Source organism: Trachemys scripta, chromosome 4 (assembly GCF_013100865.1).
Source record: "Trachemys scripta elegans isolate TJP31775 chromosome 4, CAS_Tse_1.0, whole genome shotgun sequence".
NCBI lineage: Eukaryota > Metazoa > Chordata > Testudines > Emydidae > Trachemys > Trachemys scripta.
Window position 1 is genome coordinate 12,373,772 of NC_048301.1, and position 24,435 is coordinate 12,398,206.

The 24,435-nt window shown below is 42.6% G+C and overlaps 2 protein-coding genes across 8 annotated transcripts; one reads left to right on the forward strand and one right to left on the reverse strand.

Annotated features, from left to right (window-relative positions):
* The first annotated feature begins 3,098 nt into the window (after nt 1-3,098).
* TOMM20L (translocase of outer mitochondrial membrane 20 like) lies at nt 3,099-12,584 on the forward strand. 2 transcript variants are annotated; one of them, XM_034769051.1, is made up of 6 exons: nt 3,099-3,244; nt 5,850-5,893; nt 6,919-7,000; nt 8,583-8,725; nt 9,819-9,871; nt 12,400-12,584. In XM_034769051.1, the coding sequence occupies exons 1-6, from the start codon at nt 3,115-3,117 to the stop codon at nt 12,416-12,418; spliced, it is 471 nt and encodes a 156-aa protein (XP_034624942.1). In that variant the 5' UTR covers nt 3,099-3,114; the 3' UTR covers nt 12,419-12,584. The 2 variants fall into 2 exon arrangements, with proteins under 2 accessions (XP_034624942.1, XP_034624943.1); XM_034769052.1 differs by lacking the exon at nt 9,819-9,871.
* On the reverse strand, nt 12,530-24,392 carry TIMM9 (translocase of inner mitochondrial membrane 9). 6 transcript variants are annotated; one of them, XM_034769055.1, is made up of 5 exons: nt 24,064-24,186; nt 22,002-22,070; nt 15,978-16,041; nt 15,384-15,479; nt 12,530-13,102 (listed from the first exon to the last, which is right to left on the reverse strand). In XM_034769055.1, exons 3-5 carry the CDS (start codon nt 16,014-16,016, stop codon nt 12,968-12,970), a joined length of 270 nt encoding a protein of 89 aa, XP_034624946.1. In that variant the 5' UTR covers nt 16,017-16,041; nt 22,002-22,070; nt 24,064-24,186; the 3' UTR covers nt 12,530-12,967. The 6 variants fall into 6 exon arrangements, with proteins under 6 accessions (XP_034624946.1, XP_034624948.1, XP_034624944.1 ...); XM_034769057.1 differs by lacking the exons at nt 22,002-22,070; nt 24,064-24,186 and adding an exon at nt 24,205-24,392; XM_034769053.1 differs by lacking the exon at nt 22,002-22,070 and having other exon boundaries at nt 24,064-24,198.
* Between the last annotated feature and the right edge of the window lie 43 nt (nt 24,393-24,435).

Here is a 24,435-nt window from a genome sequence, read left to right on the forward strand (position 1 = left end):
TCTTTAAAACTTAATTCCTGATCACCATTACATCATCAAGAAGAATGGGAGAGCTGGGGGCCCTCATGACCAGTCCACCACGTATCATCTTTTATAGGGACAAAGGTTGTACTATGCTCTCATCCCCATTTTCTCCCTAAAGTCTCATTGGCATATCACATTAACCAAAAGATTGTGATATGTAATCTACCCAAACCTCATGCTTCTAAAGAAGAATCAAGCCTTTATTCACTGGATGTTAGAAACCCCATCAGCTCTGTTCACCGAGTCCCACTGAGACAGACTCCTGAGGGAGACTTGTACAATCTTAGGGAGCTGTGCACCTCCTCAAGCAGCTGCAGTGACAATCAGCAGTGCTATCAAACAGTAGGGCTTATTAGTTGACTGGAACACAGCACAGGAAGACGAGGATTATCACAGAGAAGTGAAAGTTAAGCCATAGTCTATTCTAGGTAGCCAGAACCCAGTCAGGCTGTAGTGAGTCTCATTGTTCAAGCTCTGTCTCCCTCTTCGTCTGATCGCCTTTGTCAGACTCCCAACGTGCCCCTGACTGCTTCCCATAGCCAACACTTAACTTCCACCTCGCCTCCTGCCCCCAGTCCTTTGTTCCTGAGTTAGGGAGGTGCAACTCAGTCGCCTTGATGAGAGGTAGGGAAGTCCATGTCTCTGTGGGTCATTGGTTGCTAGGTGTCCGTGTCTGTGTGCAGGCAATTGGATTTGCTATAGTCTTCTGAAGAGCTCCATTGATATGGGACCCAAGCCCCCAGACAGCTAAGCACTATTTACACCTGTGTCTTAACCTGCTCTGACACCAGGGATAACAATGCAGCATATAGGGGAAACTGAGGTACAGACAGGCTTCATGAAAAATATTACAAAAAATTTCCACTTTGTCACACCAGTCCAGTCCCGTCAATTTCTATGCTGTTCTAAACTACTTTATTTCTAATCCCCCAGATGGGTACAGCCTAACCTAATTTGCCATGATCCTACCAACTATGCCAGTTTATTGAACAAGGATAAAATGTGGAATTTATATTAATACCTTGTTACATCATAGAAGTTTTTTTTCCTTATAACAAGCTAAGAGCTCCTTTTTAAAATACTACATTTATAAAATCTCACAGGATGTATTTGAGAACAGCAAGACATATTTAAGTTAGAGTTGGAAAATATATTACCAATCTAATTCCTTTCTGCCAGGGCTATATTAATCACTGTGTCAGTGTAGATAGATATACACCAGCTAGTGAATGTTTCTGAATTTCCTGGGAGTAACTTCATGTACAGGGCTGGTAGGGTTTTAAAAGAAAAACAACTTAGGCTTTTGGTTGACACACTGTTCTCTCCCTTGCTAATGGCATTTGCTGTTACTGTGATCATATTGTATGCAAGTGTCTATCCAAGAGGAATAGTGCAGGTTTGAATGGCAGTATGTGTCACTTTACAGTAGCTCTATTGCCTTTTACAGTCCAATTTTAAATGTGGCTTCTACCACTTACTGTGGAAAGTGTTCAGTTACTTTTAAATTTGCTATTTTCTACATCTTTTTTGTTCTCTTTTGCCATTTTGTTTTACTTCACTTCTCTCTGTATAGCTGATCACTACATTTTCAGTTTCTGCTCTCTATCTTCCCAAGCTGTTAAAATACTTTGCAAGTATATAATGCATTCCACTGAATGATTTCAATTGGCTTAACATCTATGGAAATAGAATGTAATCTTCATTGTATAGGGAGGGAAGAACAAGGCCCAATTACAAGGTCGTGCAAAGTTTATACCGGAACTAGGATTAGAGCCCAGATTCCCTGACTACATGATCATGTTATTTCCTTAAACTTGTCTTGTAATGCACCAAATGCGCTGTCAGTTTTTAAAGAACAGTATTTCCCTGCTGCTTCAATTAGTTTAATTACAGGAACTTAATGGCTGTCCCAAACCAAATGACATATGTAACTCTTCATCCTCACACCCAAATACAAAAAAGATCCTAGTTCATTCCCTGGCAGTTTGCAGTCATGGATGGGATGGCTCAATTTCACTGCAGCATTCTGTAAGCTCTGGGGCAAATGGAAATGGCAAGATGACCGTCCCTACATTTTTATTCCCAATAATATGCTTTCTCTAATGTAACGTTTATTCAATTATGAGAGAGGTAGGGGTAGGTATGTAAGTAAGTAATCTGATTATTGGACCTTTATGCACAAATAATTAATGGATATGGTTGTGTTGGAGACAAAGAAAATAGGCTCTGTCTTTTATCCTTGCCATGTGAGCATTTACTGTGACCTGGACTAGATAAATGTTAATGGCTGTATGAGTTTTTCCTCACTCATCAACTGAGTACGTCACTCAGGTAGAGCAGTAAGGTGGGCTGCGAAAAGATCTGGGCTCTCCTAAATTGTGATTCCCCTTTCTGGTACTGTCTCAATGTCTAGCCTTTAGCAAATCCCCTCTCTGTGCTTCAGCCCTTCCTCATGGAGGTGAGACTGACAAGCTGTCCAGTCGCCCCCCCTAGGCGGACATTGTAGGAGAAGAAAGTGGGCTTCATGGATACAGCTCTGTGAGGCTGTAAAAGGCTAACGGGGGACAATTTCAGAGAGATTAAGACTAACGCTGTGAGCTGACACAGCCACGGCGATGAGCAGGGGGGGAAAGGAGGTTTGAAGATGCTGCTGACCAGTCCCTCCGCTCCTGACTGCAGCACAGCCCCCGGCCAGCAAAAGATGGGCCGAGATACAGTCTGGTCACTGCCTGCGAGGTGGAGTTGGCAACACAACGTTATGCAAAACCTACAGCTAGATCAAGCGTCTCCCCGGAGCCGTCTCCCTGCTGGGGAGTCCGGGGCGCCCAGGCACAGACCAACCCCCAGAAACCAGCCAGGGCCGGGGGGTGGGGAGAGTCTCCCCCCTGGGGCTCCGGGAAGGCACTGACCACCCGGGGGCAGGGGGAGCGTCTCCCCGCTGGGGCTCCCAGGCCCTGTCTAGCCGGGGGTCCGGCTCCGTGCGCTCGGCGCTGCCCGGGCGGGGCGGGGGAGGGGGAGGAGAGCCGTGGCTCGAGCCGTGGCTCTAGCGCTGCCAGCTTCTCGGGACTCCGGGGCTGGGCGCGGGCGGCCATGAGCGGCTGGGCCCGCCCCCTTCTCCTCCTGCTGGCTGGGGCCTGCGGCCTCACCCTGCTCGGCTACGCCGTCTACTTCGACCGGCAGCGGAGAAACGCCCCCGACTTCAAGCGGAAGCTGCGGCAGAGTGAGTGTCCCCGCCCGGCCGGGGCCGCGGGAGGCCGTTAGCTGAGGCGGGGCCGGGCCGGGCCGGGGCCCCCATCGCCCTCCTCTCCCCGGGCGCGGGAGCTGCAAGCACCGCCCCTGCAATGCCAGGCCTCGCCCCCATCCAGGCCTTGGTCCCACCCAGAGCGAGGGCAGGCAGGGGGCAGGGGGAACGGGGCTGAATTGACACCCCCACCCTAGTCAAGTCTAAGGCCTGAGCCCCTTTGGGCTACAGCCCCTGGACCTTCCCTTCCCCCCCCCCCCCCCGAAATAAATAATTCCTGCCCCACATAAATCCCACTCCATCCCCTTCGTCACCGCAGCTGGGATTTTCAAACCCACTTCAATTATTTCTAATCCGGGGTAGACAACCTAGGGCACGTGTGCCGAAGGCGGCACGCGAGCTGATTTTCAATGGCACTCACACCGCCCGGGTCCTGGCCACCGGGACGCTCTGCGTTTTAATTTAATTATAAATGAAGTTTCTTAAACATTTTAAAAACCTTATTTACTTTACATACAACAATAGTTTAGTTTAGGGTGACCAGATGTTCTGATTTTATATGGACAGTCCTGATTTTTGGCTCTTTTTCTTATATAGGCTCCTATTACCCCCCCCCCACACACACACCCCGTGCCAATTTTTCACATTTGCTGTCTGGTCACCCTAGTTTAGTTCTATATTATAGACTTATAGAAAGAGACCTTCTAAAAACGTTAAAATGTATGACTGGCACGTGAAACCTTAAATCAGAGTGAATAAATGAAGACTCGGCACACCACTTCTGAAAGGTTGCCAACCCCTGTCTAATCTATGTCTTTGGATAGCTGGACTCCTGTAGCAGAGACACTTGCTACAGCAACTGAAGGGGAGGGGGTTTCCCCAGCGCTTCCACCTCACTGAGGCTGTAGCCAGGTTAACAGAAGGATTCTGCTGTTTGACCGAGTGACATCTCCACTGAAGGTTAGGTTGACCTAGCTACAAACATTTTTCACAGCCCGGAGCACTGTAGCTAAGTCACTCTAATTTTTAAATGTAGACCAGGCCTCAGGCACTTTAGAGCATGAGCTTGACTGACTCCCAGAGAGACTTAGTGCACCTAAGGGCATAGCTACACTTGCAGATGTAGAGCGTTGGGAGTTAAACCAGCCTTCAGAGACCGCGGCAGGGAAAACGCTGCCGAGTGTTTACACTCTCAGCTGGAAGCGCACTGGCATGGCCACAAAGAGCAGTGCATTGTGGTAGCTATCCCAGCGTTCAAGTGGCTGCAATGTGCTTTTCAAATGCGGGGGGTGGGATGGAGTGTGACAGGGAGTGTGTTGTGTGTGTGTGTGTGGTGGGGGGGAGAGAGTGGGTTTTTGGGGTGCTAAGAGTGTGTCAGCATGCTGTCTTGTAAATTCAGACCCCCCTCCCCTCCACCTCTCTCTCACACACTCACAGCAAGCAACATTCCACACAAATGGCTTGCTTTGTCCTGGAGCAGATAAGTCTACCGCCTGTCAGATACGGAGCTTTGAAAGGGGATATCCACATTCCTACAGCCAAATCCAAAACAATGACAAGAGTGGCCACTTAAGGGGATTATGGGATGTTTCCAGAGGCCGATCAAAGCACAGTAATGCAACACCTCGTTCACACTGACGCTGGGGCATTTCAGCCCAGGCGCAACAAGCATTATGCTTCTCGTGGAGGTGGATTACCAGCAGTGCTCCAGCTGCAGAGTCCAGGTGCTCTAAATGCCTTGCCAGTGTGGACGGGTCAGGAGTTAGGGCGCCTGGGGCTGCTTTAATATGCTCTAACTTGCAAGTGTAGCCAAGCCCTAAGTGTCTAATAATTCACTTGAGAATGGACCTAGACTTCTAAAACACCTAACGCCAAATTTCTAAAGGTATTTAGGTGCCTAAAGATGAAAATCCCATTAGAGGACTATTTACAACACTGCTTATATACCATGGGAGTTAGGCACCAAGTGGTTTGAAAAATCCCACTAGGCACCAAAATACCTTTACAAATCTTGGCCATAGCGTAACATTTTTAAAAGTGGCAAAGTGATTTAGGAGCAGCAGGACATGGTTTTTTGAAAATCTCACTCCAGATGCTTACTTGGCTAAATTCTGTCTTGATCAAGAATTTCTGAAGTGTTTGCAGTAAAACATATGAGCTCATCAACAACATAAAACTGAAATGTAGCTTGGCTTCCTTCCGATCATGATTCCATTTTTTAATTTGAAAATATTTTGGTGTACTTAATAAAGTATCAACAAATATCTATATGGCAAATTCAACTCCCTGAGCATCTCTCATTTTAGAGAAGAGGTGACATGTTATAGAAAATTTAACAGGACAGTCAGTTCAAGAAGAGTTTAAAACTATTTATAAATAAAAAAAATTAGGTACAATTTACTTTTATAGGTTTCTCTCATATCTCTATCTTCCAGTTATATCTGTTTTCATGTTAGAGCATCAGCACTTTCTGGATGAGATAACACTAATATGGAAAAAAACTTTGGAGAAGCAGACTTGACAATCTTTTTGGAGTGCTGAACTATTAAGCTTAGATGTTAAATGCACCATGTTACATTTACAGAAAGAAGAAAAGAACGTGAAAAAGCTAAAGAGCATGATGCTGAGGTAAAACACTCAGTTTAAAAATCACTTAAACTTAGTAGAAAGAATACTAACTTAAAATTGAATGTCTTTTTGGTTGTACTGACCTGAGCCAAAGCACAAAGGCGAATTAGGAACCCAACTCATTTGTACCCTTGAAAATCTCCCCCTACACTGGGGATGGATGGAGGGGGGCAAGGGATTTATGGTCAAGTTTAGTACCTGAAATTAGTTTTTAACAATAACTATTTCAAGTTGACTGTGTCCTTTTAACTCTAATACATATTTGAGACTAAAGTTGTTTTTGATTTAGTAAATTTGTAGCACACCTGCAGCTCACTTTTACATTCATAAAGTTTTGGCTAATCTTAATTTGCTAGAGAAAGTAGATATAGTCAAAGGATACAATTATCCACCATTAGTACTTCCTCTCCTGCCTCACTTCCCAAGGTGGGGGTATGTGAGGAGAAACTCATCTACCATGTCTTTGTGGGCCTTCCCATCTTTCACTATAGCCACATCCTCAGTCCCTATTGAGATATTTTATTTTTATCATGGAGACAAAGCAACCTATGTATTCCAGAATTCAGTGCAGGGAGCAACCTTGGTTTCCAGAGCTATAATCTCCCCAAAGAGCAGCCACCGCCCTTCACCAACACCCATTTTGTGCTAGCAGGCAGCACTGAAATCATTTTTACTAATATAGCAAGTTAAGATAATTCCCAACCCCAGACTACAGAACCTTGTCGTCAAACCTCTGTAGGCTTTTTTTTTTTTTTTTGTAAACAATATTGTTTCGGTCAACAGTCTGGGAAAAGCAAAATGACCCATGGAGTGGAGGAGGTAAATCAAAGATGTGTCAAGAAAAACAGTGACCTCCAGAGGTTTGACAAATATAAGTCTAAATGGCAATTTACAAAACAGCACTGCAAATTAATCTTTTGAGAAATCTTTTTCACTACTACCAGTTTTCACAGTAACTACAGAAATGTCTTTGTTGCACTGATACACCTCATTTCTAAGCTAAACATATTTGATAACATCTTTAGTTATGCGAGATGAAAAATATTGGAAGGGTACAGGAATTCTTTCTGCAAGAGGTGCAGCTGGGAGAACACTGGTTATCTCTAGGTAAGGACATAAGCATGAACTCTTGTCAACAGCTGTGCAGGATGTGTATTGCAGTTGGTTTGGTTTTCACAGAAATTGCCTTGAAATGCTCAGCTGAAGTCGAGGTGCAGTATCATTTTAGCACAGACAAACTAAATTGTTTTGTCAGACCTCAAGCATATTGCACATGCCTAAGTCAGGCACTGTCTGCTCCACCTTATTTCAGGATGGTGGGTAGCACCAGGCTTGAGGCTGATGCTGCTAGGAATTCCTACACTTGAAAGTAGGTGGGGGAGGAGGCAAAGGGAAGTGAAATTTCAATTAGATTTGGAGAATTAAAAATTGTTACTGGACTACAAAGAGTTAAAAGATTTTTAAAGCAATGTCGAGAGGGGTTATAGAAGGTCTGAAATTGAGTAACTTATTAACCAACCCCTTCCTAGGAACTGAACTTTTAACTAAGGGCATGGCTACACTTGCAGATGTAGAGCGCTTTGAGTTAAACCAGCCTTCATAGAGCACAGTGGGGAAAGTGCTGCAGTCTGTCCACACTGACAGCTTCAAGCGCACTGGCGTGGCCACATCTGCGGCACTTGCAGCGTCATTAGGAATAGTGCATTATGGGCAGCTATCCCAGCATGCAAGTGACTGCAATGTGCTTTTAAAATGGGAGGGGAGGGGTAGAGTGTGACAGGGAGTGTTGTGTGTATGTGGGGGGAGAGAGAGTGGGTTTTGTGGGGGCTGAGAGCATGTCAGCATGCTGTCTTGTAAGTTCAGAGAGCAGCAGATCTCCCCCTCGCCTGCTTCTCTCTCACACACAGCATTCCACAGTAACGGCTTGCATGTCAGCTGTCAGAAACGGAGCTATGAAAGGGCATTTCCACATTCCTACAGGAGTTCAAAACAATGACAAGAGTGGCCACTTGACTTAAGGAGATTATTTGACGTTTCCGGAGGCCAATCAGAGCGCAGTAACGCAACACCTCATTCACATTGACACCTGGGCGTTGTAGCCAAGGTGCAGCAAAAGTTATTCCACTCGCCGAGGTGGAATACCAGCAGCGCTGTAGCCGCGGAATCAAAGCGCTCTACGGGCCTTGCCAGTGTGGACGGCGAGTGAGCTAGTGCGCCCGGGGCTCCTGTATTGCGCTGTAACTCGCAAGTGTAGCCAAGCCCTAAGTGAAACTGAATTTTAAAAAAGCCACTGAAATGTGCTAAAGAAGATTCCTATTACATCCCAACCGTCTTCTCCTTCACCTTTCTCACTGCACCCTCCACCCCAAAGAGCTTTCCCCAAAAGACACAAATCCTGGCACTAGCCCAATCACTTAAAATTACTCCTTTATTCTCCCTAATTCACGTAGCCCCTCCACCAAGCATTTATGGAAACTTGGGTTTCTGAGTAAATGAACACTTTTGCAGAAGGGGGTCTACTTTCCTCAAATACTTGACTTTTCATTGGAAAACCAAAAAACGGGGGGGGGGGGGGTTTTTTTTTTTTTTTTGAGAGGGGGTTGGTATGAAAAGTAAAAATTTTCCTGGGATGGGGGGGAAATGTTTTCCAATCAACTCTAAAATGTATGAAAATATGAATTTGCTTCAGGAGAACATAAGAAGAGTGTGGAGCACCTCACTAATGCTATTTCAGTGTGCGCACAGCCACATCAGCTACTGCAGCTTTTGCACAATACACTACCACCACAAGTCTTTGAGATGCTTTTGCAGAGAGTACCATACACAAAACAAGTACGTATGCTTTTAAAAAGTTAAAGAGGAAACTATCGGTGTAACGTGTGCTGGACACTATCTAGTCAGCAATATACATTGAAATAGATTGGGAGCTTGCCGTTTGTTTTGTAGAGAACCATTGCTTGTACAGTAAACGGTTGTACAACTATAGCTCAGTTTTTAAAAATTGTCATTGATTTTCTGCACTTTGGAACTCTGGTTCCTGTGGCTGCTGAGGTAAATTGTTTGAGCCATACATTGTCAGGAAAGGGCAATATTTAATAAGAAAGAAATCAATACAGAAGGCTCAAGCTGGACTGATTATGAAAAAAAGACTGAGTAGCATCTCTCTCTGCCTTTACGGCCTCCAGACAGGATTGGATTGAATACCAATAATTACTGGAATTTCAACTCAGTTCTTTAAGAGGACATGCCTGAAACTAAAGTCTGCACCAAATGGAATTTAGCAGCCAGATTGCTCAGTACAGTGGTTCTCAACCAGGGGTACATGTACCGCTGGGGGTACTCATATCAACTCATTTAGATTTTTGCCTAGTTTTACAACAGGCTACATAAAAAGCACTAGTGAAGTTAGTACCAACTAAAATTTCATATACAATGATTTGTTTATACTGCTGTAAACTATACACTGAAGTGTAAGTACAATATTTATATTCCAATGGATTTTTTATAATTATATGGTAAAATGAGAAAGTAATTTGTAAGTAATAGTGTGCTGTGACACTTTTGTATTTTTATGCCGGATTTTGTTAATTTTTAAGTGAGGTGAAACTTGAGGGTACACAAGACAAATCAGACTCTTGAAAGAGGTACAGTAGTTACTCCTGGTGGAATTCTGTGCACAATATTTTAAAATTCTGCATATTTTATTTGTCAAAATAACACAATATTATCACACCAATTTCAATTATTTTTGGTCATTTATTTCAAAATACTTCTAAGCAAGTATGTCTGTAACAATACAGACGACAAAAAAGATTCAGGAAATGTTTTTTGACAAATAGATTCCTTACTAGGCATATTAATACAGAACTCTGAGTAATAATTCATTTAAACTACAATACAGAACTGTATTTTTCGCACCCCTCAGAAGCAGTGCAAAGGCATGGGAGATTCAGGGGTAATGGAGGAGCTGAGGGAGAGGTAAGTAAATTGCTGGGAAGGAGCCTGGGTGTGAACTTGGAGGGTTGTTGGGTATGGGTGGGAAAAATATGGAACAGGTTTTTAAGGGGGGCGGGAAGGGATTGTTAGGGAGCTTCCCCCATGCAGACCCCGGTTGACCCCTAGTCTCTCCTATTCAGTCAGGCACATCTGCCCGTCCCAATGTGTGTGTGTGTCCTCATGCAGCCGTTCCCGTCCTATGTCTCTCTGTACCCCTTCCCCCATCCATGTGTCTCTGTGCCTCCACCTAGCCACTCCCCTGTCCCTATGTCTCCCTGTACCCCCACCCAGCCACCCTCTGACCCCATGTAGCTCTGCACCCCCTGCCTCTCCCCCCCCCCTCCCCCCACGTGTCTGCACCTCCCTCCCCCCATGGCCATGCCTCCACTCCCATTCAGCCCCTGCCCCAATTTGTCTTCCCCCACTAGCCCTTATGAGTCCCTGTCTGACACCCACAGCACCCCACACTGTCTGCCTCCTGACCTGGCCAGAAAAGTGCTGTGAAGAAGGCAGCTTTCTCTTCCCTCTCTGGCAGGGAGCTGCAGCTTTGGTCTATTGCCACAGCGCCCTCTGGTGGGCAAAAAGCAGAACTACAGCAACATTTTCACAGAAGCTTTTTTTCTGCACAAAAAAATGAGAAATCTGTGGGGCTCATTAATTATGCATGTAGCAGCGCAGAATTCCCCCAGGAGTAAGTAGTCTGGAAAGGTTGAGAGGCACTGGCTTAGTAGATACTCTTTTATTTATCAGTTAAAGTGAAAATAAAATTGAGTCAGATCTTATTCACAGTAATACATCATATTGGTTGTGTGCAACTGAACAAAGCACAGACCATGTTTATTCTGTACTCGGTTCAGAACAAGGCTATTTGATAATGAAATAGCAATAAACTGTCATACTACTGCATTAACAATCAGATTCAAGAATTACATTCACTGTAATAAAATGCTGTCAAAGAACCATTGTTTCCACTACCTTGGAAACACCAACATTTAATTTTCATAAATGCTCATGTTTTATCTCAGCGCTTATCAGCAGAAGATGTCATCTTGTGAGTACCTCGTATATTCTGCTGGCATTCCCTCAAAGGAGACGTATGCTGGGTAGCCTAGTAGTATTGAAGGAATAAGTCATACATCGTGTAATAAACGTGAGATCAGGAGTAACCTTTGGATTACTTGTTTCCGGTGGGGGAAGTATGCAGAAGTAGTTCTGGGAGTGAATGTTGCTAATTACCATGCTCCTGTGCCACTCATGTAGGGGAAAAAAATTTTAGGCCAAATTCAACATTGGGATAAACTGGTAGAACTTCTTTGAAATCAATGGAGTTGTGCCAACTTGCATGAGTTTTTTTATAGCCGCTGTCTGCCCTCATACCATAAAGGCAAGTGCTACAGACTCATAGAAATGTAGGGCTGGAGTCAAGAAGTCACTAAGTCCAGCCCCATCTGCTGAGGCAGGACCAAGTAAACCTAGACCATCACTGACAGGTGTTTGTCCAACTTGTTTTTAAAAATCTTTAATGATGGGAATTCAACCACTTCTCTTGGAAGCCTATTCCAGAGCTTAACTACCCTTATAGTTAGAAAGTTTTTCCTAATATCTAACCTAAATCTCCCTTGCTGCAGATTAAGCCAATTGTTTCTTGTCCTACCCTTCAGTAGATATGGAGAATAATCTATCACCATCCTCTTTATAACAGCCCTTAACATATTTGAAGACTTATCAGGTCCCCGCTCAGACTTCTTTTCTCAAAGACTAAACATGCCCAGTTTTTTTAACCTTTTGTCATAAGTCAGGTTTTCTAAATCTTGTATTATTTTTGTTACTCTCCTCTGGACTCTTTCCAATTTGTCCACATCTTCCCTGAAGTGTGACACCCAGAATTGAACACAGTACTCCAGCTGAGGCCTCACCAGTGCAGAGTAGAGCAGGACAATTACCTTCTGTTTCTTACATATGACAGCTCTGTTAATGCAGCGAGCACGATGTTAGCCTTTTTTTGCAACTGTATCACAATATTGACTCATTCAGTTTATCATCCACTATGACTAGGACAGTGAATCATTGACAACTACTCGTTGAGTATGGTCTTTCAACGTGTAGCCACGTTATAGTAAAATTTCATGTAGACCATATTTCCCTGGTTTGCTTATGAGAATGTGATGTGGAACTGTATCAAGAGCCTTACTAAAAATCAAGATACATCACATCTGCTGCTCTCCACCATCCTCTAGGCCAGTAATCTTGTCAAAAGGGAAATTAGGTTGGTTTGGCATGATTTGTTCTTGGCTATTCCTTATAACCATATTATCCTATGACAGCCATTAGCCCTGGGGAGCATAGGGGATGACTGCTGGTTAGGGAAGGCACTTGCTCTAGCCATTCTCGAATGGGCGAGAAGATGAGAGAAGGAGATAACAAAGGCTTTCTGAGAATAAAAAGAAATAACTAGTCACGTGTCCCTAACTGATAAGGTAATTAGTCACTAACTCTTATCTGTTTGTCAGCGACTTCAAGCAGCACTGAATGAGCAGGACTGTGTGGAAGATGAGAAGGAATGAGAGATGGCAGCAATGTTAAGGCAGGATTCTAGCCGTCTAGCCTATAAACCCTTGTTTGGAAAGAAAATACATACAAAACTGAACAGTTCCCATTTATTGTACTTTGATTAAATAAAAACATTTTGAAGACATTTTTGTATATATTTCTGTACAGCACTTTTTGCATTAAAATTAATAGTCGTAGTGGAAGAAAGAAAAAAAATGGTCCTCTCCCTCCCCTGCCCCCAATGTAGTGACCAGCATAACCAGTCTGCAGGCCTCTAGAAATGGTTGTATCAACATTATTCCATTGCACAGTAAAAAAGGACCTCAGAAATAGGCTCTGTTCGCCAGCTGGCCATTACCAACTCCTGGTATAGCCCATAATTGTTTCCCCAATGGTTTCCGTGTGCCAAACGGTCTCTGAAACTCTGTTGTGAGCTGGTGGACACACCCACAACAGAACACCTCCACTTGCAATCCAACAAACATTGGCATTGCTTTAAAGCAAGGTTGGAATAGAATTCTCTTTTGTTTAACGAGGTTGCCCAAGAAGTCCTGCTTTGGCAGCTAGAGCTTCGTTCTGCTGAATATGATACTCCTGAAATCTCATGGATATCCTCTGCGTCATTTTTAAATATTTCTGTAAGCAGTGTTCTGAGCACGTCATCTACAGGAAAAAGGAGACACAGAAGGACCACAACAATGATTAAAGGAAAAAACTGACCGAAGACAGTTTATGATGGCATATGACAAGGTGAATACACTCTTGTGTCCTATGCTTATGCTGCCTTTAGCCCCAAGCTCACTGCCTAGCCTGTTTCTGATGGGGAAAAAATGTCAAGTTTAGTTTTCAAGGAAAGTATGAAAAGCTGAGTTTTCTTTTGGCATTCATTCCAATGGAAAACTACCATAGAGAACCTTTTAAAAATGGAAGAAGTCATTATGTCCCCCTCATATCCCTACGATCCTCTGAAATAAAATCTAGTCTCTTACCTTATGGCAAAGGCCAATATTACATCAGTCGCTATTTCTTTAAATTCTGTGTGACCCACCTTCTGCCCATGGCAGCCAAATGTGGCCTACTATATCCCCTATTCATTCTAGGCTTCCAGTGGGATCCCTCCAACTAACTGTATCTGCCACTTTGCCGGAAATGTTGAACCGTGGCCACTGGGAGCTGCGGGGGGTTGTGCCCGCTGACGGTCAACGTAAACAAAGTGTCTCACGGCCCGCCTTCGGATTACCCCAATGGGTTACATGCTGAAAGTTGCCGACCTCTGCATTATATGATGCTCCCAAACTAGCTGTCATTATCAAAAATGAACTGATAGTTACAGTGAAAGCATACAAAACTTAGAAACAAAGGGAACAGGACAAGTTTGCATCATTACCGATCAACTACGAGTTGTTTTGATTGTGCTTAGAATTTAGAAATGGGGAAAGGAGGTCTGAACTGTTGTTGTCTGGACATCAGCTACCTGGTAAAACCTGTTGAGCAGCAGTGAACTCTAGCTAAACAACTACAATGAGGGAGCCTGGAACAGTTCAAACCCATTGCTCCCAGAGGACGTAATATTCAGGGGATGGTGCCTTGGGAAGGCTAGACTTGCAGCAGGGGTTGCTATGTAGAAAAGTGACCAAAGATGAATTTTAAAAAATTGTGGCATTGCTCACAGGAGATTCCTGGATGCTTTTGATTTTTATTTAATATGAAACTAAACTTGAATAGAAACATAGGAATTGCCATACCAGATCAGACCAGTGGTCCATCTAATCCAGTATCCTGTTTCCAATAGTGGCCAGTGCCAGATGCTTCACAAGAAGGTGCAAGAAACCCTGTAATGGACAATTATGTAATAATCTGCCCATAAAGAAAGTTTCTCCCTAATCCCCATCTGTTAATGATTGGCTCATGTCCTGCAGCATGGGGGTCCCTTTACGGAGTATAAAAGAAAAATGTCTAGCTACAGGTTGCTATTTATATCCAAAAATCTTAAAAGACTCTACAGACACGATCCATCAGGATTTTCACTCTTGGATCTTAGCTCTTTAGCTCAAAACCAGCTGAACTCCCATTAAGAAGTTTTATCCCTGAGTGGTAGCAGGATAAAGTACAAGTCTGACCATCTACTAGATGTCACATCACTCCTGCAGGCTATAAATGTTGCCTCCAAAACATTTCAGTCAGTTCCTTTAATTGCACAGGAGGTGAACCACCCATATGGCTAAAACAATTCAAAATGATTCATAATTTAAAAATGCCTCCAAAAATACACAAACAGTGCAAGATGGGAAACACCCTCCAAAGAGGATGATACTGAACTCGGAGGGAAAGTGGGAGGGTGAGTGAGCATTCCAGGAGAGTCTCTCTTCAGAGAAGTAGATTTCAGGTGGGTAATTTTCCCTTCTCTAAAGAATTCCTCATTCTTATAGAGTAAGAGGCTCTAGGAATGCCTCAGAACAAAATATGTTGCTGCTGCTTGTTGCAGCCTTAGAAGGCCAATGCCAACACCAAAAACAGGGAGGCTATCTGCATATATGTGAAGAAAATAAGGAAGAAGATATTGCCTTCCAGGGTCTGATGTGCAAGGTCCTGTAAAGCGCCTGGCATGCACTTAGTCCTGCAACTACTGGCCTCAGGGATCAAAATTTTTCAAAAGCTGTGGTGTGGGAGATCTGTTGTTTGCATGCAAAGGAGCTAAGAGGAAAGAGCAAGAATCCTATCAGAATGACAACTGCACAGAAACAACCACAAATACGTCATTGTCCCTTCAGTTAACATTTCTCACCTGCAGGCTGCATACATACCCGAAGAGCTATAACCTCTTGTATGTTAGTTTAACTAATTTTTGATCGGATCAAAACTTTCAAAGCTGCTTATCAAATTCAAATATTATCATACAGCATTTCCACAAAAGAGAAACCCAAAACACACAACAGGGGCATACCTCTTCTGATTTAACCTCCCTGCTAGTGAAATCTTTCACACAATCCAGGAAACAGGTTTCTGTAAGTTTATTGTACGTCCCAAGAAACTCCTTGAACTGTAACAAATTGAACAGACATGCAATATTAAAAGAAAAGAAGACATTTTCAAACTTTTCCCATGTACAGCTTGCAATAGCTGAATGTACCATTCAATGACATTAACAGAACAGACTACTCATTTAAAGTGACAAGTCACCAGAGGTAATTTAGTATCAATGCAATAACATCATTTGATGCTGACAACTACTGTTCCCCTAGATCAGATACTATTCCATGCCTGCTGATTTGCTGATGATCAAAATAATTAAATCTTGGCTACCTTAATATTGTTCCCAATTCATAAAAGAAGTTAAGCTACAACTCAGGCAACATTTTACTTGCTAACTAACTGGGAGAAAAGCTGTATTTCATATATGCATGCTAATAACTTTGAAGATAAAATGCTGAAACCTCTTGAAACCAGTTTCCATAAAACTCCATTGCTAAGCTTCAGTGTGTTGAGGTAATGCAAGTTTCTCAAAACCATCATTTATTAATACAGAATAGCATCTTACCTGTTTGATCTGATCAGATTCTGATATTTGCCCAGCCATATTCTATTGGTCTGCAATCAGCCACCTAATTTTAAGATAACATTTGTGTCATAATTCACACCAAAACACGTATATAAGAAATATAACATTCGAAGGCTGAATAAAACTCTGCCCCTTCTGTAAGTGTAGCCAGACATAACTGGGGTTTCAAAGAAACAAGAATATGTGGCTACTGTGTCTTAGATGCAGATCATGCTGGGAACTTAACAAAATACTACAAGGACAGGCTTACATGTGATTTAAAGGAACAGCTTCTGGTTAAATTTGGCTCAAATTTTACATCTTATAAAAATAAAGTTTTATAAAATCTAAAACCAATAGAAATGATGCTATGATTTGTAAAGGTCCAATAGAAATAGTTTGTTGGTTTGGGGGGGTTTTAGCAGCCCCCTGCAATGGCTATAATGGAAGAGTCTTGTTTTAATAATCGAATTCCTTACCTATTACAAAAACAACAAGGAGTCTGGTGGCACCTTAAAGACTAACAGATTTATTTGGGCATAAGCTTTCGTGAGTAAAAACCTCACTTAACGAGTGACATGATTCTCATTGACAGTATTAATTTAAATGGAAGCTATCAAGTTGAAATTTAGTCAGTTAAAAAAAAAAATGTCCAACATAGGGTCAGATACCACACCTTTTCAAGTCCCCCTGCCAGTTTTTGTAATTACATTTTTCTATTTCTTTAATGTTGCTCTTCTCTATTATTTGAAAGATCCAAACAGGTGAAACACATTATAGAGAAAACAGCAAAACTAGCTACAAGTAAAGAGCTGTCAGATACACAAAGTAAAACTGGGGTGGGGTGGGGTGGGGAAGAGACCTCTAGTTACCTTTTAGTTACAGCAACATTTGAATAAAAGAAACAGCACTCTATAGTATTCTAAATTGATTAAATTAATTCCACCCCCGCCACTTCTTAGAAACCAGTTCATGTTTTTAAAACATCTATTGTTTTAGTCATTAGAAAAACTGTAAAACTGCAAATACTTGTGCCAGTGAATCTAGTGAGTTAAATATAAGGGATTATGAAGAAGAAATAAAAATAGCATTAAAAAGGAAATCAAAAACAGGTGAGGAAAAGTGAAAGTATGAACACCAATGGAGACTAAGTAGAAAGAATTTAAGAAGGCATCTTCAAAGACAAAGACATTCGTTATACAGTGCGGTAAACAAGTTAAGTCTTGAGACTTTCTAGGAGAGAATAGTTCTGGTGTCTGCAATTCAAGAAGGATGTTGGTAAATTGGAGAGGGTTCACAGAGGAGCCACAAGAATCATTAAAGGATTAGTAAACATGCCTTGTAGTGGACTCAAGGAGCTCAACCTATTTAACTTTAAGAGAAGATTAAGAGGTGATTTGATCAGTCTCTAAATACCTACACGGGAGACAAATATTTGACAATGGACTCCTCAATCCTGCAGAGAAAGGTATAACCCGATCCACTGGCTGCAAGTTGAAGCTAGACGAATTGAGACTGGAAAACAGTGTACATTTTCAACAGTGAGGGTAATTAACCATTCAAACAGTGTACCAAGGGACATGGTGGATTCTCCATCACTGGCAACTTTTAAATCAAGATTGGATGTTTTTCTAAATATGCTATTGGAATTATTTTAGGGAAGTTCTACGGCCTGTGATCATCTAGTCTGTCTTCCTGTATAACACAATGGTCCCTTCTGGTCTTGGAATTGACGAATCTATGAACACTGAAAGCTGTTGCCTTCCTTCCCTCAATTTACACATTGCCCGAGGCTCACTGCTACCCCTCGGTGAAAGTAATATTAAAAATTGAAAAATCAAATGCAGTAACGCTATAAGCAAATCACACACACAAAGCTCTCACTAAATCCTCTCCACTCACATCTCTTCTGACAGGGCTCAAGTAAACAGATGAACCTGGCAGCATGGTCTATGGTTAGAAGTTTTGCCAGCATAACTATGTCGGTAAGGGAGGGAATTTTTTTGCCAGCATAGTTGTGCCAGTAAAAGTCCTAGTGGAGATGCAGTTATACTAGGTATTCTTTTTACCGGTACAGCTTATTTTTGTTCCTGGTACAGTTGCATCTACACTAGAAGGGTTTTGCCCCTTTAAATTAGCACAAGTGGCAAAACTTTAACGGCAGATGAGGCCTCTGGATCAGTCATATCAAGGCTGGTGTGGTGATGGGAAGAAATAAAAGGAAAGTGAACTCCAGGGTCAAAGGCTCTCCACTGAGAACATCCTACTCCAGGCCCTTGACATACAAATCTGAGAACTATTAGCTCAAGTGTCTGAATAGATCTCAGCTATCAGCGTTGAGCATGGGAGAAGAAGCAATCCCAGAGACCAAGAAACCAAACCAAAGGGGCTCTATAGGTTAGAACCTTGAACTGCACCTGAAAACAAATTAGAAGCTAGAACAAATGTAATATGTTCTCTATTTAAAACTTCAACTAAGAAAGTGGACTGTGTTCTACATTAGCTTAAATCTGATCATTAGATAAAGAACGCATCCAGAGTGCTTAAAAAAAAAAATCTAATCTGGAGATGGCACATACAGATAGATGCTGAAATCTGCACCAGATAGGAATGAGTGCAACTGCCTAGCCGAGCACAAGTTTAACGAGTGCAAATCTAAAAGTCTAACGTGGCTTATCACCTAAACGCTGGCTGCTTAACAATGAGTTAAAGCCAAATTGAACTTGATCAAAATCACATTCCTGGGGTGGAGGGTAAAGGGTATCTATTTGAAGCCAGCTACAGCCTAGTAAAGTCAGAACCAAGGTAGCTCATTATCACTGAGTGTTAAAACCCCACCGAGAAACGGAAAAGTCCTGTGTCCCCACCAGGGCGCAAAAAGCTAATGGCCTCAACTCCCAGCACTGCCACTTCCTCACATTTTATATTCTGTTCATCTTTTTTATTTAATCAGACCTGATGTCCTGCCATTTTGTCACTAATTTAATGAGATTTAGTAAACTGAAGTTCCAGAAAACCTTTGCAGCTGTACTTAAGAAATAGTTTTCCTTTAGAATTTAACACAACAGCACTGTCTGACTGTAAATGTCTTTGAAGCACAAATCTGTTGCCCTTACTTTTATGCCTTCCATATGGTGTGCAGTACATTAATATGTCTCTACTGCACGTCTTCAGTGGCTGTCATTCGTAGTTGGCCTTATATCTCCAGAATATACTGTCTGGTATATTAAGGTATGTTTACATTATATATCATATCTGGTTCTAGTTGCTGGGGGGGGATAGCTCAGTGGTTTGAGCATTGGCCTGCTAAACCTAGGGTTGTGAGTTCAATCCTTGAGGGGGCCATTTAGAGATCTGGGGCAAAATTAGTACATGGTCCTGCTAGGGTAGGGTAGGGACAGGACAGGACTCAATGACCTTTCAAGGTCCCTTCAAGTTCTAGGAGATAAGTATATCTCCATATATACATCTGGTCTTTGAGACTAAAGGAAGAATGATAAACTAAGCCATTTCTGCCTGAATTTTAGAAGCGGTCTGAAGCATTAGTCACAGCAGTAATGGCTAAACTTCTTAAGTGGTAGCTCAAAGCACTAAGAATGTGTCAGGTGTAACTCTTGTACTAGTCCATCCTCAAGATGGTAGAGGACTGCTTTGGGCTAAACATGCCTTCAAAATTAGGTGCTGTGTTTTTTAAACATGAGTCACCTCAGGGGAAGGCAGACAGCCAATATATAAACAACTACACACAAGGCTGCATATGGTTAGACTACAGAGCAGCAGTGCCCTGGACCAGCAGCGATGTGCAAATACCTAGGATATCACTTGTTAAAATGTTAGAGTTGCAATTAACATTTTCAATATATCAAAAGCCATTCAGTGTTTTTTTAAATGTAAGAACAAAAATAGTTGAGAGTTAAAGTTTTTTACTAAGTGTAAAAGCTTTCCTTCCCCCATGACCCCCTTTCCAAAGGTAACAACAGACCTTGAGCCTGTTAGATCCTAATGCCTGTACACATGACATTCCCAGCCTCTCCAGCTTTGCTTTAGAAACTGAAAAATGTTCTCAAGTTCCCTTCTGCGGGCTGCCACTCCCATTGCCATGGAAACATCTGATCTCCAGGTAATCATAGCTTTAAGAAACCTGCTTTCTTTTTATAAAAACAGTGATTAGGTAAAAGCTTCCCAGCCAGAGCTGAGCCAATCATTTCTCTGTTTCCATGGCATGGGAGCAGCAGCAAACACCACAGTTGTCTGAACTTCTCTAAAATTTCACAAGCGTGGGAATGCGATTTTCCCAGCTGTATATACGGCCTTCAGGAGGCAATAGGCTCCTGAGCACAACTGTTCTGAGCAATTTACTTGGCTGGAACGTTTGATTCTCATTACTGTCAGACTGGGACTGTGTGACTAAAATCCCGGCAGTGCTGATGGATGTGAGCTATTATATGTGACGTGCAGAAACTTACAGTGTCATGAGGAGGCTAATTGTTCACCGAGATAATCAGCATCAGTGGCCATTACCTAATCTAGAAATTTGAAATCCCTGGGAGCTGGATGGACCCCCTAGTGTATTCTTCTGTATGAAGCCAAATAATAGTTTTATTGACAGACTATATGATCATGGCTTGTTATGAAGGTCCAGCATTAGAGCAAGCTCCAACTGTTACCTGAATTTACATTACCCCTGGAACTACCACATAGTACCTTTAGGTCCATCAGTAACACTTCTGTAACTGGCCCACTGCGAGGAGTGGAGAGGGTTCATTGTAAGTGTATATATTTTTAATGGAGGGGAAGACAGGAGAGAAGAAGAGAGTCAAATCACAGAAGTGTGTTAAAATTGGACAGTCTGGGAAGTTAAGAGTGGTCATGCTGGAGCTGAATTTAAGAACTTGTTCTTAATCCGTTGAGGTAGAGCTTCAGAAATGCTTTTATTTAACCTAATCAAAGTACAACTACACAGAAAACCACTAGGACTGAGAGTAATTCACACTAAAATTAAACCAAGGCTGTGACAACACAAGACCCAGGAAATTCTGTGTCAAGTGTTGGTGTACTTTAGGTCCTCCAACAGTAGGCCCAACCAACACATCAAAGAAACAGCTTTGGAGCTCCCTCTTGTGCTTGAGAGTCAGGGCACATGTCATCCGTACTTTTGAATTACTTTGTATTGTTTTATCTCAAACCTTTGTCATGCTCTTAATGTAGTTACCATGTATAAAATATTTTTATTCTAAATAATTCACAAATGATACTCAGACACTGCATGTATTATGAATTTCAATCCAGTGCACAAGGTCAGTGGGCCAGATTCAGCCCTGAAGTAAGCATGCAAAGCTCCTTAATGGACCTTTCTTCCACTGAGTTCAATAAGTTCAGAGCTGAATTTGGCTTAGTAAGGCTGAACGTTAGAGATCTATTAGAAACATCCTGAACAAATTCTGAGCATACGCAATGTCATTTTAAAAAACGAAACAGCTTCTCTGCTTTTTCCCTGGCGTGGTCTCCAATCAAAGTACTGACCAGGCCTGACCCCACTTATCTGGTGATCTGATGAGGTCACAGCCCTAGGTGGAAAGGCTTCAGGTAAGGCAGATTTATCTTAATCCCTTCTTCCTGATATTTCACTGTGTCCTTCAGGTTTCACCTTCAACAATGCATTGATTTCTTTCCCTCCTTTGTGTTCACTGAGCCAAATTCCAGCCTGATACAAGTGGATAAAATGCCAATGAAGTCTCTGCAGACAGGTGAAAGGAGTCTGAATTTGCCCTTTTTTCCATCCCATTCCCAAATAGTTATTCCATACATTTATTATCTTTTGTGTGAAGCAGTTGTTCTGCCTGGAATTCCCTATTTGCTCCTAATTTTGAAATTGCACCCTTTTGTTTCTGAATCTCTTACCAAGGGAATATCAAATATATTAATCCCTTTTATGAATTTGGGAAGCCTGTCTCAGGTCACCTTGAAATCTCTTCTCTTGCATCAAGAATAAGTCCAACAGATTAACTTTTCCTCATAACTTACATTCTTCAGACAGACTATTTTTTGGTCCTGCTGAACTCTGCATCTCCTTCAAATGCAATAATATGCTTCCTGTTGTAGGGTAACAAGTATCGATCAATGCACACATCTTACACATTACTTTTTTGCTTCCTACCTGGAGCTGATTATATTAGTAACATCTTTTTTATGCCCTCAGGTACTATAGTGCTAATACACTAAATGTCCAGATTTCTCCAGAAGGGATAAACAGTTAAGTAGTGTGGTATGGACATAAAACCTATATTGATACATGGCTGTATTGTGGAAAAAAGCTGCTGCATGGATGCATCTCCTCCATGTTTGTTGTAAATGAGTCTCATGAAAGTATGTTGCAAACTGGTTACAAAAACAGTTGTAATTGTGTAGTGCCTAAACGATAACTGTAAATAATAACTATAAATAAGGGTTGTGAAGATGAAAAGAGGACTGATAATACAAATTATGAAAATCCATACTTAAAGTATTGTATTGAGAACCATCATGGCCTAGTGGATAAAGCACAGGACTTGGACTCAGAAGACCTGGGTTCTATTTTTAGCTCTGCCACTACATTGCTGGGTGGTTTTGGGCAAATAATTTTACATCCCTGTTTCCCTGTCTGTAAAACAAGGACAAAAATACTCTGACCTCCTTTGTGCTTTGAGATCTATGGATGAAAATCACAATGTAAGAGCTAGATATTAGTGAGAGCAGCAGTATGAAGCCATAGCAGGGCCTGGTCAAGTAGAGATTTAATATCTGAGATAGTATATTGCTATAGAGATTTAAGGGTTGATATATTCTTCCTAAAGTAGCCAATATATGAGCTCTTTGAATTACAATCTGAATGTTTTATTTAGTGGAAGGAGACAGCAAATTTCTCAAATGTGAGAGAAAACATTTTCCTTCATTTTTTTTTACTTAGGTTGTTTTTACCCAATTCCCTAAAAGTAAACACATATTATCATAGACACAGACTCATAGACTTTAAGGTCAGAAGGAAGCATCATGATCATCTGTTAGGCTGATCTCCTTGACATTGCAGGCCACAGACCCTCACCCACTCACTCCTGACATACAGAATGACATACGGAATTTTTCAGGAAATTATTAAAATGTACTGTAAAAGTAAATAACCATGAGATAACTACTGTATTTTGGAGAAGTTCTTTGGGCTGTAGTTATAAAGGAGGTCAGACTAGATGATCACAGTGGTCCCTTTTGGCCTTGGAGTACATGAGCTTGATAGTAAATTATCACAAAGCTTTTACACTTTTACACCTATCTTGGGATATCTCATTTATTTCCATGATACTGTGGGGGCCTCAAAGCCCTGGTGCAGCACGATGCCTCCTCTCCTTAGCCTCTGGAAAGTAATAGTCTAGTTTCCACTGGGCCGTAATTCTTTGGTCTAATTTGGGTTGTTGAGTTTAGTGTGTGGGTGTTGTTGGTGGCCTATGCTATATAGGAGGTCAGGCTAAATGATGGAGTGGTCCCTTCTGGTCTTAAACTCTATGACCATGACTACATTTACAGCAATTCTTCAAAATGCTAAATCTATTTTAGAGTTTTAGATCACTGCATAGCACCTGCCACATAAAAATGCTATCAACAGTGAAATCTCTCGTGGTCTCTATGGAGTCTTTGTTGCTTCTCCCTTTTCAGGCAGAAAATCTAATCTTCTCTGAAAGTTTCTGCTAGAGCCAGATCCCTTGGCCTGCCAGTCTGTTCCCCCGGTGACACGAGTAGCCATGAGCCTTACACCCGGGCTGCAGCAGCCACATTAGGAGAACGAAGGTCACTGCCGGGGAGTCTCAGTGGAGATCCCGAGCCATCACCTGGTGCCAAGAACACGTGAGGAGGGGGCGGTAGAGAGCGAGCCCGGCAGCGCCCTGAACCTCCCCAAGACCGAATGTCCTGCCCTGACACGGCCCCCAGCAAGGGGGCAGCATCACCGCCCCACCACACAGGGGAAACTGAGGCACGGGCTCCCACCCCAATCTCACAAACAGGGCCAGGGATGGAACCCAGGAGTCCTGACACCCAGGCCCATTCCCCGACTCACCGCTCTGCGCCCGGCGCCTCTCAACACGTGGGGGAACCGGCAGCCTCAGCTCCTCCTTCCGCCCCGCAAATTCGCCACGATTTTCCCCCCACCCTCCTCGTGGAGACGAATCGGCACATAGGGATCCGCTGATAGATTTACCTTGGCCCGCGGAGCAGTATGGTGTAGCATTGTAAAGTGTCCCCCATGTCCCGGAAGAACCTGGGGCGGGCCATAGTACGGCGTGAACAGCCGTACCGGAACACTATGCTCCCAGAGTACAGAGCTGAACCATAAGTGGCTATTACAGCAATATAACGAGGAGCGGTTGGTTGTATCGCGTATTTGTTCCACCCGGACAGTAAAAGAAGGGGGACCACGCAGCGCTAGCGA